General features: G+C 41.6%; 1 protein-coding gene across 6 annotated transcripts in view; it reads left to right on the top strand.

Moving 5' to 3' along the window:
• DNHD1 (dynein heavy chain domain 1) overlaps positions 1 to 19,878 on the top strand; it is an 84,033-nt gene that overhangs the window by 53,852 nt on the left and 10,303 nt on the right. For all 6 annotated transcript variants that reach the window (XM_058446424.1, XM_032166725.3, XM_058446426.1 and 3 more), the window contains 4 exons: positions 13,569 to 15,177; positions 15,365 to 15,573; positions 15,779 to 15,983; positions 16,059 to 16,161. In XM_058446424.1, the coding sequence (XP_058302407.1) occupies positions 13,569 to 15,177; positions 15,365 to 15,573; positions 15,779 to 15,983; positions 16,059 to 16,161 (2,126 nt within the window). The remainder of the gene's footprint in view (positions 1 to 13,568; positions 15,178 to 15,364; positions 15,574 to 15,778; positions 15,984 to 16,058; positions 16,162 to 19,878) is intronic.

Below are 19,878 nucleotides of genomic sequence, written 5' to 3'. Positions count from 1 at the left end.
TCAATCCTACCTCCTACATATTTCTTGAATCTTTCCACTTATTTCCATGGTTCAGATGATCTTTACTTGGAAATCTGACAAATGCTCTTACAAAGCTTTCTGTGATGAGGCTTTCTTCTGTGTCCTCTTACACTCTCTCTAATTGGACTCAACAAGTCAGGCTTCCCCTAGACCCTGGGATTTCTGTCCTCTCTGCCTTCTCTATGTGGCTAAATTCTACTTATTCTTTCTAAATTACCTAAGGCAGTAGCTTCTCCAGGAAGCCTGATCCATAGGCTCGGTTAGATATCCATCCTGTGCTCTGTACAATAACCTGTGATAACCATGATTTTATGATTGTATGCTTGCCTATCTGTCCCTTTCGCCACACTTGGAGATTTATGAGAACAAAGAACAGAAATTTGTCTCATTCATTTTGATAGACCCAACAGGAAGTCAGTGCTCAATAAAAGTTTGTAGAAGACAAGATAACAAAGGAAAGGAGAAAAATCGTGATGAAAATTTGGGATATTGAAGTGTAAAGTTTCTAAAGTGGTATGCCTCTAGATGATGACAGCTTCTAAATATGGCCATGGGATTGGGAAGTGAATTTTAGGTAGAGGTTGTTGGAGTCAAGGAAGTCAATGGGCTAAAGCATTGGATAGGCTATCCAGTTAAACAGCGAAGTCTCTTATGAGATGTAGAAAACTTGAACCAGATGTATTAGTACTTAATAATAGCTGGTACAATTTATTGAATATCTACTATATGCTATATGATATGTCTATGTCATCTTCAGTGCTCATAAAAGCCAAGTAAGATGGAGAATTTTTGCAATTATTTTAAAGATGAAGAAACAGAGACAGAGATTTTATAACTTGCCCAAGATACCCTAGCTATTAAGTGTCAGAACCAAGATTAAAATTCAAGTCTATTTGGTTCCAAAACCTGTAGTTCCTTTCGGCTATATTATTTGGTCTTTGCAATGAATTTGCACAAAATTAGAGACAATAGGAGTAAAGAGTGGTACAGTCAGATATGTGAAGAGATTTCAGCTGAGAAGAGACTTCAGCAACATTGTAGAGTGAAGAATATTACTGCTGGCAGAATGTAAAAGGTGTCCTTGAGTGACAACCACCAAAACATCCAGTATAAAATAAAAAATGAATAGACATGCCAACAAAAACCCCCAGAAAATAATGTGACCTGCTGTCAAGAAGCAGCAAGCAATAGAATAGAAACTGACCCTGAGATCTAGCTATATGCTGTCCAAAAGATGCACTTGAAATATAAAAACACAGATAAAGTTTTTTAATGTAAAATATTTACTACAGAAATAGTTTGCATAAGGAAGTTGATGTGGCAATATTAATACCAAAGCACTTTAAGACAAAGGATATTACCAGAGATAGAAAAGGACATCTCATAATTGAAAGATTCAACTCATCAGAAAGACAAAAGTCTTAAATGTGTCCACACCTAAAACGGACATTTAAGTATAGCAAAAAAAAAAAAAAAAAAAAAAAAAAAAAAAAAAAAAAAAAAAAAAAAAAAAAAAAAAAAAAAAAAAAAAAAAAAAAAAAAAAAAGCCAATAGAAACAAAAGAGAGATAGTAAATCTGAAATCATAGTAAGAAATTAATATGCTTCTCACAATAACTGATAAGACAAGGAGCAAGAAAGTATGGACATTAAAGATCTCAATAACACTAGCAACACACTGACATTTACAAAACATTATACTCACCAACTGCAAAATGCACCTTCTTTTCAAAGGCACATGAAACATTCACCAAGATAGACCATATGCTGGGTTACAAAATAAGTCTCAACAAATTTCAAAGGATTAACATTTTAAATAATGTTTTATCTGACCATAACAATACAAATATTGATAAGATGCCTAGAGAATTTCCAAATTCTTTAAAATTAAACAACACACTTCTAAATAAATTATGTACCAAAAAAGAAATTACAAGAGAAATTAGAAAATGTTTTGAACTAAATAATAATGAAAACAAAACATATCAAAATTTGTGAGATGCAACTAAAAGTTATATCTTTAAATATCTATCTTAGAAAGAAAAGCTTGGAATCGATGACCTAAATTTTCAGCTTAAGACTCTAGAAAAAGAAAAGCAAGTTATACCCAAAGCAATTAAAAGGAAATCAATAATAAAGATCAGAGCAGAAATCAGTGAAATAGAAAAACATACAAACAATGGAGAATATCAACAAAGCCATATTTTCTTTGAAAAAGATAAAATTGACAATCGCCTATTAACACAAATCAAGAAATAAAAAGGAAAACATAAATTTTGAATATCAGAAACAAAAGAGGTTTTATTAAAGATATTTAAAAGGATAAAAAGGGAGCCAGGGCCCGGCACTGTGGCTTATGCCTGTAATTCCAGCACTTTGGGAGGCCAAGGAGGGCAGATCACGAGGTCAGGAGATTGAGACCATCCTGGCCAACATGGTGAAACACCGTCTCTACTAAAAATGCAAAAATTAGCTGGGCATGGTGGCATGTGCCTGTAATCCCAGCTACTCCGGAGGCTGAGGCAGGAGAATTGCTTGAACCAGGGAGTTGGAAGTTGCGGTAAGCTGAGATTGCACCACTGCACTCCAGCCTGGCGACAGAGCGAGACTCCATCTCCAAAAAAAAAAGGGAGCCAGGTATGGTGGCATGCACCTATAATCCCAGCTACTAGGGAGGGAGGCTTAGGCAGGAGGATTTCTTGAGGCCAGAAGTTCAAGACCAGCCTGAGCAGCATAGTGGGACCCTCATTTAAAAAAAAAAGTTTTAAAAAATGGATAAGGGAAAACTATGAAAAACTTTATGCTAATAAATTTAGCAACTTAGGTGAAATGGATACATGCTGTATTAGTCTGTTTTCACACTGCAATAAAGAACTACTTGAGACTGGGTAATTCATAAAGAAAAGAGGTTTAGGCTGGGCGTGGTGGCTCACGCCTGTAATCCCAGCACTTTGGGAGGCTGAGGCAGGTTGATGACTTGAGGTCAGGAGTTTGAGACCAGCCTGGCCAACATGGTGAAACCCCATCTCTACTAAAAATACAAAAATTAGCTGGGCGTGGTGGGGGTCACCTGTAATCCCAGCTACTTGGGAGGTTGAGGCAGGAGAATCGCTTGAACCTGGGAGGCAGAGGTTGCAATGAGCGAAGATCGCGCCATTGCACTCCAGCCTGGGTGACAAGAGCAAAACTTCATCTCAAAAAAATAAATAAATAAATAGGTTTAATCGACTCACAGTTCTGCATGGATGGGGAGCCCTCAGGAAACTTAAAATCGTGGCAAAAGGCGAAGGGGAGGCAAGGCACATCTTACATAGCAGTCGGTGGGGGCGGGGTGCGGTGAGGAGATGTACCATCCGAACTTATGAGCACTTGCTCACTATCATGAGAACAGCATGGGTGAAACCGGCCCCATGATCCACTCACCTCCCACCAGGTCCCTCCATCAAGATATGGGGATTACAATTCAAGACAAGATTTGGTTGGGGACACAGAGCCAAACCATATCACATGCCTTACAAAAACATAACTTGTTGGTGGAGCCAAGATGGCCGAACAGGAACAGCTCCGGTCTACAGCTCCCAGCCTGAGTGACACAGAAGACGGGTGATTTCTGCATTTCTGTTTGAGGTACCAGTTTCACCTCACTAGGGAGTGCGAAACAGTGAGTGCAGGACAGTCAGTGAAGCGCACTGTGCGCGAGCCGAAGCAGGGCGAGGCATTGCCTCACTGGGGAAGCGCAAGGGGTCAGGGAGTTCCCTTTCCTAGTCAAAGAAAGGGGTAACAGACGGCACCTGGAAAATCGGGTCAGTCCCACCCTAATACTGCGCTTTTCCAACGGGCCTGGAAAACGGCACACTAGGAGATCGTGTCCCACACCTGGCTCGGAGGGTCCTATGCCCATGGAGTCTCGCTGATTGCTAGCACAGCAGTCTGAGATCAAACTGCAAGGCGGCAGTGAGGCTGGGGGAGGGGCACCCGCCATTGCCCAGGTTTGCTTAGGTAAACAAAGCAGCCAGGAAGCTCGAACTGGGTGGAGCCCACCACAGCTCAAGGAGGCCTGCCTGCCTCTGTAGGCTCCACCTCTGGGGGCAGGGCACAGACAAACAAAAATTCAGCAGGAACCTCTGCAGACTTAAATGTCCCTGTCTGACTGACAGCTTTGAAGAGAGTAGTGGTTCTCCCAGCATGCAGCTGGAGATCTGAGAACGGACAGACTGCCTCCTAAAGTGGGTCCCTCACCCCCGAGCAGCCTAACCGGGAGGCACCCCCAGGAGGGACAGACTGACACCTCACTCGGCCAGGTACTCCTCTGAGAAAAAACTTCCAGAGGAACTATCAGACAGCTGAATTTGTGGTCTCACGAAAATCCGCTGTTCTGCAGCCACCACTGCTGACACCCAGCCAAACAGGGTCTGGAGTGGACCTCTAGTAAACTCCAACAGACCTGCAGCTGAGGGTCCTGTCTGGTAGAAGGAAAACTAACAAACAGAAAGGACATCCACACCAAAAACCCATCTGTACATCACCATCATCAAAGACCAAAAGTAGATAAAACCACAAAGATGGGGAAAAAACAGAGCAGAAAAACTGGAAACTCTAAAAAGCAGAGCACCTCTCCTTCTCCAAAGGAACGCAGTTCCTCACCAGCAACAGAACAAAGCTGGACGGAGGATGACTTTGACGAGCTGAGAGAAGAAGGCTTCAGACGATCAAACTACTCCAAACTACGGGAGGAAATTCAAAACAATAGCAAAGAAGTTAAAAACTTTGAAAAAAAATTAGAAGAATGGATAACTAGAATAATCAATGGAGAGAAGGGCTTAAAGGAGCTGATGGAGTTGAAACCCAAGTATCGAGAACAACGCGAAGATTGCAGAAGCCTCCGTAGCCGATGCAATCAACTGGAAGAAAGGGTATCGCTGATGGAAGATGAAATGAATGAAATGAAGTGAGTAGGGAAGTTTAGAGAAAAAAGAATAAAAAGAAATGAACAAAGCCTCCAAGAAATTTGGGACTATGTGAAAAGACCAAACCTACGTCTGATTGGTGTACCTGAAAATGATGGGGAGAATGGAACCAAGGTGGAAAACACTCTGCAAGATATTATCCAGGAGAACTCCAATCTAGCAAGGCAGGCCAACATTCAGATTCAGGAAATACAGAGAACGCCACAAAGATACTCCTCGAGAAGAGCAACTCCAAGACACATAATTGTCAGATTCACCAAAGTTGAAATGAAGGAAAAAATGTTAAGGGCAGCCAGAGAGAAATGTCGGGTTACCCACAAAGGGAAGCCCATCAGACTAACAGCTGATCTCTCAGCAGAAACTCTACAAGCCAGAAGAGAGTGGGGGCCGATATTCAACATTCTTAAAGAAAAGAATTTTCAACCCAGAATTTCATATCCAGCCAAACTAAGCTTCATAAGTGAAGGAGAAATAATACTTTACACACAAGCAAACGCTGAGTGATTTTGTCACCACCAGGCCTGCCCTAAAAGAGCTCCTGAAGGAAGCACTAAACATGGAAAGGAACAACTGGTACCAGCCACTGCAAAAACATGCCAAATTGTAAAGACCATTGAAGCTAGGAAGAAATTGCATCAACTAACGAGCAAAATAACCAACTAACATCATAATGACAGGATCAGATTCACACATAACAATATTAACTTTAAATGTAAATGGGCTAAATGCTCCAATTAAAAGACACAGACTGGCAAACTGGATAAGGAGTCAGGACCCATCAGAGTGCTGTATTCAGGAAACCCATCTCACGTGCAGAGACACACATAGACTCAAAATAAAGGGATGGAGGAAGATCTATCAAGCAAATGGAAAACAAAAAAAGGCAAGGGTTGCAATCCTACTCTCTGATAAAATAGACTTTAAACCAACAAAGATCAAAAGAGACAAAGAAGGCCATTACATAATGGTAAAGGGATCAATTCAACAAGAAGAGCTAACTATCCTAAATATATATGCACCCAACACAGGAGCACCCAGATTCATAAAGCAAGTCCTGAGTGACCTACACAGGGACTTAAACTCCCACACAATAATAATGGGAGATTTTAACACCCCACTGTCAACATTAGACAGATCAATGAGACAGAAAGTTAACAAGGATATCCAGGAATTGAACTCAGCTCTACACAAAGTGGACCTAATAGACATCTACAGAACTCTCCACTCCAAATCAACAGAATATACATTTTTTTCAGCACCACACCACACCTATTCCAAAATTGACCACATAGTTGGAAGTAAAGCTCTCCTCAGCAAATGTAAAAGAACAGAAATTAGAACAAACTGTCTCTCAGACCACAGTGCAATCAAACTAGAACTCAGGATTAAGAAACTCACTCAAAACCTCTCAACTACATGGAAACTGAACAACCTGCTCCTGAATGACTACTGGGTACATAATGAAATGAAGGCAGAAATAAAGATGTTCTTTGAAACCAACGAGAACAAAGACATAACATACCAGAATCTCTGGGACACATTCAAAGCAGTGTGTAGAGGGAAATTTATAGCACTAAATGCCCACAAGAGAAAGCAGGAAAGATCCAAAATTGACACCCTAACATCACAATTAAAAGAACTAGAAAAGCAAGAGCAAACACATTCAAAAGCTAGCAGAAGGCTAGAAATAACTAAAATCAGAGCAGAACTGAAGGAAATAGAGACACAAAAAACCCTTCAAAAAATTAATGAATCCAGGAGCTGGTTTTTTGAAAAGATCAACAAAATTGATAGACTGCTAGCAAGACTAATAAAGAAGAAAAGAGAGAAGAATCAAATAGATGCAATAAAAAATGAAAAAGGGGATATCACCACCGATCCCACAGAAATACAATCTACCATCAGAGAATACTACAAAGACCTCTATGCAAATAAACTAGAAAATCTAGAAGAAATGGATAAATTCCTCGACAAATACACCCTCCCAAGACCAAACCAGGAAGAAGTTGAATCTCTGAATACACCAATAACAGGTTCTGAAATTGTGGCAATAATCAGTAGCTTACCAACCAAAAAGAGTCCAGGACCTGATGGATTCACACCCGAATTCTACCAGAGGTACAAGGAGGAACTGGTACCATTCCTTCTGAAACTATTCCAATCGATAGAAAAAGAGGGAATCCTCCCTAATACATTTTATGAAGCCAGCATCGTCCTGATACCAAAGCCTGGCAGAGACATAACCAAAAAATAGAATTTCAGACCAATATCCTTGATGAACATTGATGCAAAAATCCTCAATAAAATACTGGCAAACCAAATCCAGCAGCACATCAAAAAGCTTATCCACCATAATCAAGTGGGCTTCATCCCTGGGATGCAAGGCTGGTTCAACATACACAAATCAATAAATGTAATCCAGCATATAAACAGAACCAAAGACAAAAACCACATGATTATCTCAATAGATGCAGAAAAGGCCTTTGACAAAATTCAACAACCCTTCATGCTAAAAACTCTCAATAAATTAGGTATTGATGGGACGTATCTCAAAATAATAACAGCTATCTATGACAAACCCACAGCCAATATCATACTGAATGGGCAAAAACTGGAAGCATTCCCTTTGAAAACTGGCACAAGACAGGGATGCCCTCTCTCACCACTCCTGTTCAACATAGTGCTGGAAGTTCTGGCCAGAGCAATCAGGCAGGAGAAGGAAATAAAGGGTATTCAATTAGGAAAAGAGGAAGTCAAATTGTCCCTGTTTGCAGATGACATAGTTGTACATCTAGAAAACCCCATCGTCTCAGCCCAAAATCTCCTTAAGCTGATTAGCAACTTCAGCAAAGTCTCAGGATACAAAATCAATGTACAAAAATCACAAGCATTCTTGTACACCAATCACAGACAAACAGAGAGCCAAATCATGAGTGAACTCCCATTCACAATTGCTTCAAAGAGAATAAAATACCTAGGAATCCAACTTACAAGGGATGTGAAGGACCTCTTCAAGGAGAACTACAAACCACTGCTCAATGAAATAAAAGAGGATACAAACAAATGGAAGAACATTCCATGCTCATGGGTTGGAAGAATCAGTATCGTGAAAATGGCCATACTGCCCAAGGTAATTTATAGATTCAATGCCATCCCCATCAAGCTACCAATGACTTTCTTCACAGAATTGGAAAAAACTACTTTAAAGTTCATATGGAACCAAAAAAGAGCCCGCATCACCAAGTCAATCCTAAGCCAAAAGAACAAAGCTGGAGGCATCACGCTACCTGACTTCAAACTATACTACAAGGCTACAGTAACCAAAACAGCATGGTACTGGTACCACAACAGAGACATAGATCAATGGAACAGAACAGAGTCCTCAGAAATGATGCCGCATAGCTACAACTATCTGATCTTTGACAAACCTGACAAAAACAAGCAATGGGGAAAGGATTCCCTATTTAATAAATGGTGCTGGGAAAACTGGCTAGCCATATGTAGAAAGCTGAAACTGGATCCCTTCCTTACACCTTATACAAAAATTAATTCAAGATGTTTTAAAGACTTAAATGTTAGACCTAAAACCATTAAAATCCTACAAGAAAAGCTAGGCAATACCCTTCAGGACATAGGCATGGGCAAGGACTTCATGTCTAAAGCACCAAAAGCAATGGCAACAAACGCCAAAATTGACAAATGGGATCTGATTAAACTAAAGAGCTTCTGCACAGCAAAAGAAACTACCATTAGAGTGAACAGGCAACCTACAGAATGGGAGAAAATTTTTGCAACCTACTCATCTGACAAAGGGCTAATATCCAGAATCTACAATGAACTCAAACAAATTTACAAGAAAAAAACAACCCCATCAAAAAGTGGGCGAAGGACATGAACAGACACTTCTCAAAAGAAGACATTTATGCAGCCAAAAAACACATGAAAAAATGCTCATCATCACTGGCCATCAGAGAAATGCAAATCAAAACCACGGTGAGATACCATCTCACACCAGTTAGAATGGCCATCATTAAAAAGTCAGGAAACAACAGGTGCTGGAGAGGATGTGGAGAAATAGGAACACTTTTACACTGTTGGTGGGACTGTAAACTAGTTCAACCATTGTGGAAATCAGTGTGGCGATTCCTCAGGGATCTAGAACTAGAAATACCATTTGACCCAGCCATCCCATTACTGGGTATATACCCAAAGGACTATAAATCATGCTGCTATAAAGACACATGTACACGTATGTTTATTGCAGCACTATTCACAATAGCAAAGACTTGGAACCAACCCAAATGTCCAACAACGATAGACTGGATTAAGAAAATGTGGCACATATACACCATGGAATACTATGCAGCCATAAAAAATGATGAGCTCATGTCCTTTGTAGGGACATGGATGAAACTGGAAAACATCATTCTCAGTAAACTATCGCAAGGACAAAAAACCAAACACCGCATGTTCTCACTCATAGGTGGGAATTGAACAATGAGAACTCATGGACACAGGAAGGGGAACATCACACTCCGGGGACTGTTGTGGGGTGGGGGGAGGGGGGAGGGACAGCATTAGGAGATATACCTAATGCTAAATGACGAGTTAATGGGTGCAGCAAAACAACATGGCACATGGATACATATGTAACAAACCTGCACATTGTGCACATGTACCCTAAAACCAAAAGTATAATTAAAAAAAAACAAAAAACATTACTCGTCAAAGCCTGACCAAAAGAAGAAAAATAATAGAAAATGAACAGCCTCATACCTAAGAAAAGTTTGAATGCATAATAAGAAATGTTTCCAGTCCCAGATGGTTATACAGTTGAATTATATCAAATATTTAGAAAAAAAAGTACAACTTATACATACTTTTTCAGAAAATGGAGAATACTAAGCCATGATGAAGACATTTCAAGCAAAGAAATAAGCTGTTATCTTTCATAAACCTAAATGCAAAAATAAATCCTCACTGAAATATTATTAAATAAAATTCAGCAACATACAAAAAGAATAACATCTTAAAACCAAACGGAGTCTATCCTGGGAGGGGAAAGCTGACTAAACATTGAAAAATCAATCAGTGTAGCTCACATTAACAGAATAAAGGAGCAAATGAGTAAGTAATGTTAGTAGATAAAAATCACTTGACAAAATTCCAACACTATTCCCTAACTCCCAGGAAACTAGGAATGGAAGATAACTTTCTCAATTTGATGAAGAGCATCTATTATACTTACAGCTAAATACATACTTAATGGTTAAATATTGAATACTGTCCCCCTAAAATCAGTGAAAAGGCAGGAACATACTCACTGCTTCTATTCAACATTGTACTGGAGACCACATCGATGCAATTAAGAAAAAGAAATAAAAGCTTTTAAAATTAGAAAAGACAAGTTAAAACTGTCTGTATTGGCATATAATATGATTGTCTACATAGAGACCCCAAATGAATATTTTTTTAAACCCCATAAAAAACTACTACAATAAATAAGTTAATTCATCAGGGTCACAGGATACAGAATCAATCCATTGAAATCGTTTGTATTTCTATATCCTAGTAACAAACCATTGGAAATTGAAATTTTAAAATATTACTTAAAAGTCATTTAAAAGCATAAAATACTTAGGAATAAATTTAATTAAAAGCATTCAAGATCCGTACACTGAAAATGACTAAATATTGCCGAGATAGAGGAAACGTAAATAAATGGAGAAATATATGATGTTCATGGATCAGAAGAGTCAGTATAATTAAGGTCCTCATTCTCCCCCAGATGATCTATAGATTCAATGAAACGCCAAGCTAAATCTTAACAGATTTTTTTTTGGTAAGTTGACAGTCTTATTCTGAAACTTATATGGTAATGCAAAAGATCTAGAGGAGCCAAGCAACTTTGAAAAAGAACAAAGTTGGGACACCTACACTAGTGATGTTAAAACTTGCTATACAGTTGTTGTAATGAAGAGAGTGTGGTATTGGTATAAGGATATACATAAGGACGAATGGAATAGAACAGAAAATTTGATATATAGTCATATATGGCCAGTTGATTTTTAATAAATGTGCCAAGATAATTCAATGGGGGAAAGGATAGCCTTTTCAAAAAATGGTGCTGGAACATCTGGATATATGCATGGGAAAAAATGAACCATGTATTCTACCTCAAAATCTAGATAAAAATAAATTATAGGTGGATCACAGACGTAAATGTAAAAGCTAAAACTATAAAATTTTTAGAAAAAAATTGGAGAAAAATCTGTGTGACCTTGGTTGGGCAATGATTTCTTAGGGCACAAAAAGTAAATTTTATCAAAATTGAAAACCTATGCCCTTCAAAAGACACTGTTACGAAAATGAAAAAATAAGCTATTGACAGAGAAAACATGCATGATATATGTATCTGACAAAGGACTTGAACCCAGAATACATAAAAAACTCTTACAACTCAGTAAGAAAACAAACATCATTCCAATGTTTTCAATGGACAAAAGACTTAAACAAATGACACTTCACAAAAGATGTATGAGTTGCCAACAGTATACAAAAAGATGCTTGATATTATCAGGCATCAGTGAACTGCACATTTAAACCACCATGTGATAATTAAGAAGACTGACAATAATAAGTGTTTTCAAAGATGTAGAGCAACTGAAACTCTCCCACTTTGATGGTGAGAATGTAAAATGGTACATCCACTATAAAAAATATATGCCAGTTTCTTACTAAATTAAATATTACTTAACATATGACCCAGCAATTCCACTCTTAGGTATTCACCCAAGTAAAATGAGAACCTCATATTCTCAAACTTAGTATACACGAATGTTCACAGCAGCATTGTTCTGTATAATGGTAAATCCACATCTCCACCCAAGTGGCTCCAGGTGGTGGCAAGAGATAAGAATTTAGAAGCACCTCTCCCACCTAGCAGACTAGCTCCCTGCTTTGCCTCCTTTCCTTTAAAAACAGGCCATTCAGGCATTTGCCTGAAAACTTAAAATGACCCACACCCTATTCCCTTATATATACTGCCAGTCCCTCCCTCCATCCCTCCTTTCCTCCCTCATTCCCTCTCTCTCTGTCTCTCTCTCTGTCTCTTTCTCTCTCTCTCTCTCTCTCAATCTGACTCTTCACTGCTGCCTCAGGTGACATGAGGATGAAGGACTGATCTCCCAGCTCATTATGCCCTCCTTGCACAGGATTCAGTAAAAATCTTTGAACTTGTTTCCTATTGTTGTGGTGTATTGAATTTGTCCTTCTAACTAAAGAACCAGAATAAGTTTTCTGTGTGAAGGACTCTCTGGTCACAGGTCAGACAACTAGGCATTAGGCTGTCCATCAGATAAAAGAAGCATCCTGTGAAAGGCACACTGTAAACCCCCACACTCAGCTCCCCTTTATTTCCTGTTAGGGCAGGGTTGTTGGCTGCTCTGGTACTAGAACACCAGTTTAACTGGGGGCTCTCAGAAAAATACTACTCAGGAATAAAATGGAACAAACTACAGAAACACGCAAAAACATGGATGAGTCTCAAAAACCTGCTGAGTAAAGGAAGATAGACATGATCAAGTACATACTGTATGATTCTATTTATATGAGGTTCTAGAACAGACAAAGTAACCTATAGTGATGGAAATCAGATCAAATAACAATGCTTGTGATGGTGGTCGCAGGGGGATTGATTGGCTTTAAAGGAGCATGAGGAACTCTCTAGGGTGATGAAAATGTTCTAAATATAATTGGGGTGGTGATGACACAGGTGTGTACATTAGTCAAAATTCACTGAACTGTACACTTAAAATGTATACATTTTGTTGTATGTAAATCATGTCTTAATAAGTTTATTTTTAAAATTTATTATTATTACTATTTTTAGAGACAAGGTCTCACTCTGCCACTCAGGCTGGACGGTGCGATCAGGGCTCACTCAAGCTCTTGTGCTCAAGTGATCCTCCAGCCTTAGCCTCCCAAGTAGACAGGTCTACAGCACAAGCCACCAGGCCCAGCTATTTTATTTTTCATTTTTTGTAGAAACAAGGTCTTGCTATGTTACCCAGGCTGGTCTTGAACTCCTGGTCTCAAGAAATCTTTCCATCTCAGCCTCCAAAAGTGTTGATTACAGGAGTGAGCCACCATATCCCAGCCTAAAGTTGATTTTTTTTTAAGTGTACATGTGATGTAACTCTATTCTCTTTGACTGAAATGATTGCCCTTTCCCCCTAATTGTGATCGATCTGGTTTCTATCCTTCTCAGCTTCCAAATCTTATTATTCACTAACCTTCAGTTAATGAATTATTCATTATTATTATTATTATTATTATTATTAACCTTCGGTTAATGAATAATAAGTCACAGAGGTAGGATCTAGGGAGAGGAGAGAAGAAATTCCTCAATTTTAGGGAGAATGTGGGGGAGGGAGAATAGCTTACTCAAATGTGACCAAGTCCCAACACGTCAGATTCACAAAATTCCTTTAGAACTGTGTGTGGCAGGAATAGAGGGAACAGGTTGATACTCTCATGTGGACTTTTACATGTCCTCATTATTATTCCTCATGTCCCATAGACCCAGAGAAGAGCTGCCAGCCAGTGTTGGAGACTCTGCGCCAGGCCATGGATGGCACTGTGTATGCCCACAGCACCTTGGAACTGCAGATACTGCAGCCTACAGTCAACTTCCTTGCCACTGTCACAGTGCCAGGCTACTGTGAGCGCCCACTGTGTCCGCGCCTCTTTCGACTCTTCACAGTCCTGGCCCTGGAAAGCATGACCCAGGCCACCCTGCTGGACAGACATGTGCCTATCATTCAGGCTTGGCTTGAGCCTTTCCCTTCTGTGGAGCGGGAGCGTGCTCTGGCACGAGGTCTGGTTAGGGCCTCAGTAGAGGCCTGGGAGGCTGTGTGCAATTGCTTCATGCCTTCACCCCTCCACCCACACTACCGCTTCTCCCTACACTCTGTGAGCCACCTACTGAGCAGCCTGCAGCTGCTGCCCAACAGAACAGGCTCCCGAGGCTTTGTGGACTATCCCAACCACCAGGAGCACTTGCGCCTGGTGTCAGGCCTGCGAGGCACTTGTCTGACCGTTATGATGGCCACACGCAATGTGGTGCGTCTTTGGTTGCATGAGGCACAGAGAACCTTTTGTGACCGGCTGGACAGCCCTAGGGAACGCTCCTACTGTGCCAAGCTGCTCCTAGTAGTAGCTCAGAGTGTCTTCTGCTGTGGGCCAGGGCCCCAGCACCTGGGCAAGGACCATCAGGAGGATGAGGAGGAGGAGGAGAGGGTGCCCGAAGTAGAATCTGAAGGGGAGTTGGCCCAGTGGGAGGACTTCAGCGACAGCAACAGTGAAACAGAGGAGGAAGAGGAACTTTATGGCCTTCAGGTCACCAGAGTCTCAAACTCCAGTAATCCAAGTCTAACACCATCCATAGGACCAGTAAGCAGGGGGATGAGGGAAAGCATAAGTCACAAGATAAGGCAAGAGAAAGGCACAAGGGTGTCCAACTATAGGCTCCAGGTAAGGAGATCATTCAAGACTTGGTGGCAGAAGAAACCCCAGATGGACCTGGTCTCCCCCTTGTTGTTGCCAGTGCTACTACTACATCCCCAGGAGAAGCCCTCAGACCTGGTCTTCAGTCAGGAGCTGATACTGGGGCCTAACTCTGAGACCCCCAACTTGTACCTGGAACGACAGTGGGAGAAGCTAGAGGAGCAGCTGGCCACCTCAGCTGCTCAACTGAAGCTGAGCCCCCACCTGGCCCGGTGTCATTCCATGGCCCAGCACGTGGCCCGCCTGGTCCGGGTGCTGGCCAGGCCCCGGCAGCATGGCCTGCTGCTCTCGGGGGCTCTGGGTACTGGGCGCCACACTGCCATCACTCTGGCTTCTAGCATTTGTCAGGCCCATTTCTTTCATCTACCATCTGGGTCAGAGGAGGCCATTCTCCAATGTCTACAAGACGCCAGCTGGCATGCTGGCATGTTAAGCCAGCCAGTGGCTCTATTGGTACCCAGTGGTGTGGATCTCACTACACTTCATCGCCTCCTGGCCCTGGCAACCTCAGGCAGTTTCCCTGGCCAGTACACAGAAGCAGATTTGGACCGCATTGGAGAACACCTCCCCAGGGAGAACCTTGGTATCAAACAGAACATCAAGAAGGAAATGGTGTTGCAGAGGTGAGGCCAAGAACCCCATATGCGAATCTGCTCTGCTCTTACTCTGTCTTGGCCAAAAGGCCAAAAGGAATTCTGTGGGCTGCTGTGAGGGCTGAGAAGACTGGGGCTAAGTGGTCTGGTTGGGACTGGGGCCAGGAGGGGCAAGCAAAGGTAAAGGGGAGGACATTAGCTGAGCCCTGGCCCACAGGTTCCACCAGCAAGTGTGCAGCCACCTTCACCTCTTCTTCCTGATTGGAGATAAACAGGCCCACAAGCAGCTGCCCTCCACCCTTTTCCTGAGGCTCCTTCAACTGGCCACTGCCAGCATTGACCGCTATGAACCCTGGGACCAAGCTGCCCTGGTCAAGGTGGCCCAGCATCACCTGGAGGGTGCTCAGAGTCTACCCCTTGATGACGGTAAGCCCTTTTTACTTGTCCTTACCACTCATCTCTACCAGGCTCAAATGAGGGTTATTACCTAGGTCAGTCTCTCTGTCCCTCTCTAGAGCCTACAGAGCCCCCTTCACATTTCCTACCCTTCTTCCTGAGCTAGGAGAGGATCCCTTTCTTTCCTGTTTTCCTACAAGCTCACAGAGTGAGGCTAAAGCCATGCCCATTGCAGGCTCCTGGAAGTACCCAGATCTCCAGGCCTCAGTTCCCAGTGTGGCCAAAGCCATGGCTCTTATCCACCTTTCGGCCACCCACTACCATGAGCACCTGTGCCCTGCATTGCCACTCGTCACCCCCAAGACCTTCCTAGACTTCCTGGACACTTTCCTGATGCTGCAGCAACAGACAATCCTGAAGATTAAGAACAAGGCCCAGCGGTGAGTGGTCCCATCCCCTGCACTGTACCTCCTTCTGCTCCTTTGGGTTTCCTCACCAGCACATTGTATCTCCAGGGTCCAGAATGCCTTGGAGAATCTGAGAATGCTGATTAAGGAGCACGGTACCCATGCCAATCTGATCTTCAACTTGGAACAGCAGCTGAAAGACTCCTGCAAGGTAAGGAGATGATTTTGAGGCTTCCATGGCACTGTCAAAGCAGGAGCCCAAAAGGGGACTTGAAAGGAAGCAACCAGAATGAAACTTAGTTCTTGTCCCCCTAAGCTTCCCCTTTCCCTAGGAAATCTCTCTAATCTCTGCTGCCTCCTCCTTTATAGCTTAGGTTCAAAAGTTTCCCATGATACAGCTAAGACCACATTGATTCTTCATAACAGGTGAAACCCAAGCATCTGCTTCTGGTTGCGCCTAGTACCTTCATCATGTGAAGTTCAGTATGCTACCAAGATCTCTGTAGATTCCCATGGGGGCAGGGATTCCCATGGGGGCAGGGATTACATCTCAGTCACCACTCACTGACGTCTTAGAGTTATCCTCTTTTTCCATAACACTTTGTTCCCATACCCTTTCTTCCACAAAAGCAACAAACAAACAAAACTGTTGTATACAGTGAGGACATGTAGATGGGTGATGGCAGCAGGGAGAAATTTGCACAGATCCAGAAGTAGATTTATAATGGTATACTAGACAAGAGTGTCCTGAATTGTCTTACTCACCCTCCTGTACCAGGCATTCTCCTGTGACCAACTTTTCCTTTCCTCTCTCATCTCTCTAACACCTGCTCTACAATGTTTTTGAGCTGTCCCATTTTTCCTTTAGCACTCCCTTCTAGTTGAAACCTCAAAACCTTTTGCTGTCTTATACAGAACAATCTTATTCTTTGAATAAACAAACTTCTTATATCTGGCTAAAATTGGTGATGATAGGGCTTATCACACCTTCTAAAGCCAAATACTCCTAGTTAAAGGTGTTTTCCCAAACTAAAGAGCAGTTTTGTTTTTAATAAGAAGAATTCTAAAATAGCACCTTTTTTTCCTACTACACAAGATGTTGATAAATATTCTGGTATAACTTCAGAGCAGTGAACTAGTGCCCATCTCACACTCAGATAATCTTTCTACTAGGGTTTCAGGCCTTAAGCTCCTAATACCTAGCCAGCTGTTCTGATAAGTGCCTTTAGGACTATCATCCAGTGCCACACAACTCCAGAGACATGGCATATGTCGTGTCTACTAATATGGTTTTCACTGTGTTTTATATAAATGATATCCCCTGGAGTTTTAAAGGTACTGGTGCCCTCCTACTATTCACCACCTAGGATGAACAGTTTAGATTAGACCTCAAGACTCAGTTAAGTTGCAAAGAAAGAAAAGAAAGTCAGAGAGCAACAGAAATCCCCTTTCCCAGTTTTTTGCCCTACATTTTCCCAAGACGGTTAATACCAGGATTGTCGGTCTGGTTTAGGGGTGCTAGTATTCCTTGATCTGTGAGTCAGTTACACCAGAGCAGAACACAGTAAGCCAAAGATCTGGATAAGAGATGTTCATAGTCTCAGGGTCATTCAGAGTCAGATCCCTTGGTCATTCATTCAATAGCCGTAATAGTGTGTACTTCTTCCAATGTTCCCCACCCCAAGAAATGGCATTACCATCCACTGAGCCAAATCCCAGGACTCATTCTGGGCCCCTCCATCTCTTTACTGTCTTATATTTAACTGGTTAATTTTTTCATTATTGCACTCAACAAAAATTTATTGAACTCGACAAAAATTTATTTTTTGTTCAGGCATTTCTTAATATTTATGTCTATGTCAATATATGCCTACATTTACATCTAGATGGATGGATAGATAGATAGATGATAGAATCCTTGCCACACCTTTCTGAGGTAGCTATTCTTTTCTCACTTTACAGATGAGAAAACAAAGATCCAGAAAGGTTGGGGAGACTTCCCTAACCTTATAAGGTTGTGATGAGGATTAAACAAGATCTTACATGTCAAGTATTTAAATGTGCTGGCACATAGTAAGAGCTCAAAAAATGTTAGTTACTATTAATATTAGGTTAGGCCAGGCACAGTGGCTCATGCCTGTAATCCCAGCACTTTGGAAGGCCACTGCCAATGGATCACTTGAGGCCAGGAGTTCAAGACCAGCCTGGGCAACACAGCAAAACACTGTCTCTACAAAAAATTATTCAGGCATGGTAGAACCTATCTGTAGTTCCAGCTACTCAGGAGTCTGAGGTGGGAGGATCACCTGAGCCTGGGAGGTTGAAGCTGCAGTGAGAAATGATTGCACCACTGCACTCCAGCTTGGGTAACATAGTGAGATCCTGTCTCCAAAAAAGAAAAAAAAGAAAAAAAATAGGTTAGATTGCTTCCTAATAAGAGGAGATAGGGCACTATCCTTACCTTCATGGTGCTTATAGTTTAGCAGACGATAAGAAGATATAGACTCATCCAGGCAATGACAAAACCATGTTATAACAGAGTAAGTTCAGAGCACTCCAAAATATCAAGAAAAACTTTCTAGAGAAAGCAGAGTGCCCTGCTATGCAGCACAGAGCATGTATATAACATGGTAGGAGCTCAAAAACATTCACTAACTATGTAAACAAATGAATGAAGTACATGAAAGTTGATGCCTGAAAGTTAGGTCAGATTTGATCAGTGTTTGAAAGGGGCCGGGTGACAGAATGTCCCAGGTTGATGTAACAGCATGTGAAAGGCCTAGAGGCAAAAGACTGTGTGCCACATTGGAGGAACTGAAAGTCCAGAATGGCTGGAAAGTAGCGTGCTAGGAGACAGAAAAGAGATGAGATTGGAATGATGAGTAGGGGCCTGGTCATGGGGGTATTATCAATCAAATGTAGAAATGACAAGTGTTAATGACAATGATTCAGTTTTTAGAAAACCAGCCAGGCTGCAGTGGGGGAATAAAAGGAGGGGAGTAAGAGTGGAAAGTGAGAGACCAGTTAGGAGGCCAGTGCAGAAGGTCGGGAGTGAGAGGGCCTGAGCATGAGTGACTGACATTGGGAAGGGCAGTGGACACGAGAGGCATTTAGGAGGTAGAATTGAAAGGCCTCAAAGATGAGCTGGATTTGGGGGGATTCAGGAGATGGAGCCAAGATTAACAACTCAGTTTGGCTGGGTCAAATGGTATTTCTAGTTCTAGATCCCTGAGGAATCGCCACACTGACTTCCACAATAGTTGAACTAGTTTACAGTCCCACCAACAGTGTAAAAGTGTTCCTATTTCTCCACATCCTCTCCAGCACCTGTTGTTTCCTGATTTTTTAATGATGGCCATTCTAACTGGTGTGAGATGGTATCTCACTGTGGTTTTGATTTGCATTTCTCTAATGGCCAGTGATGATGAGCATTTCTTCATGTGTTTTTTGGCTGCATAAATGTCTTCTTTTGAGAAGTGTCTGTTCATGTCCTTTGCCCATTTTTTGATGGGGTTGTTTGTTTTTTTCTGGTAAATTTGTTTGAGTTCATTGTAGATTCTGGATATTAGCCCTTTGTCAGATGAGTAGGTTGCAAAAATTTTCTCCCATTCTGTAGGTTGCCTGCTCACTCTGATGGTAGTTTCTTTTGCTGTGCAGAAGCTCTTTAGTTTAATTAGATCCCATTTGTCAATTTTGGCTTTCGTTGCCATTGCTTTTGGTGTTTTAGACATGAAGTCCTTGCCCACGCATACCATTTGACCCAGCCATCCCTTTACTGGGTATATACCCAAAGGACCATAAATCATGCTGCTATAAAGACACATGCACACGTATGTTTATTGCGGCACTATTCACAATAGCAAAGACTTGGAACCAACCCAAATGTCCAACAACGATAGACTGGATTAAGAAAATGTGGCACATATAC

The sequence above is a fragment of the Hylobates moloch genome, unplaced genomic scaffold (assembly GCF_009828535.3).
Source record: "Hylobates moloch isolate HMO894 unplaced genomic scaffold, HMol_V3 SCAFFOLD_11, whole genome shotgun sequence".
Lineage (NCBI taxonomy): Eukaryota > Metazoa > Chordata > Mammalia > Primates > Hylobatidae > Hylobates > Hylobates moloch.
Note: the sequence above shows the minus strand (reverse complement) of the source record. Positions and strands in the feature narration are given on the sequence as shown.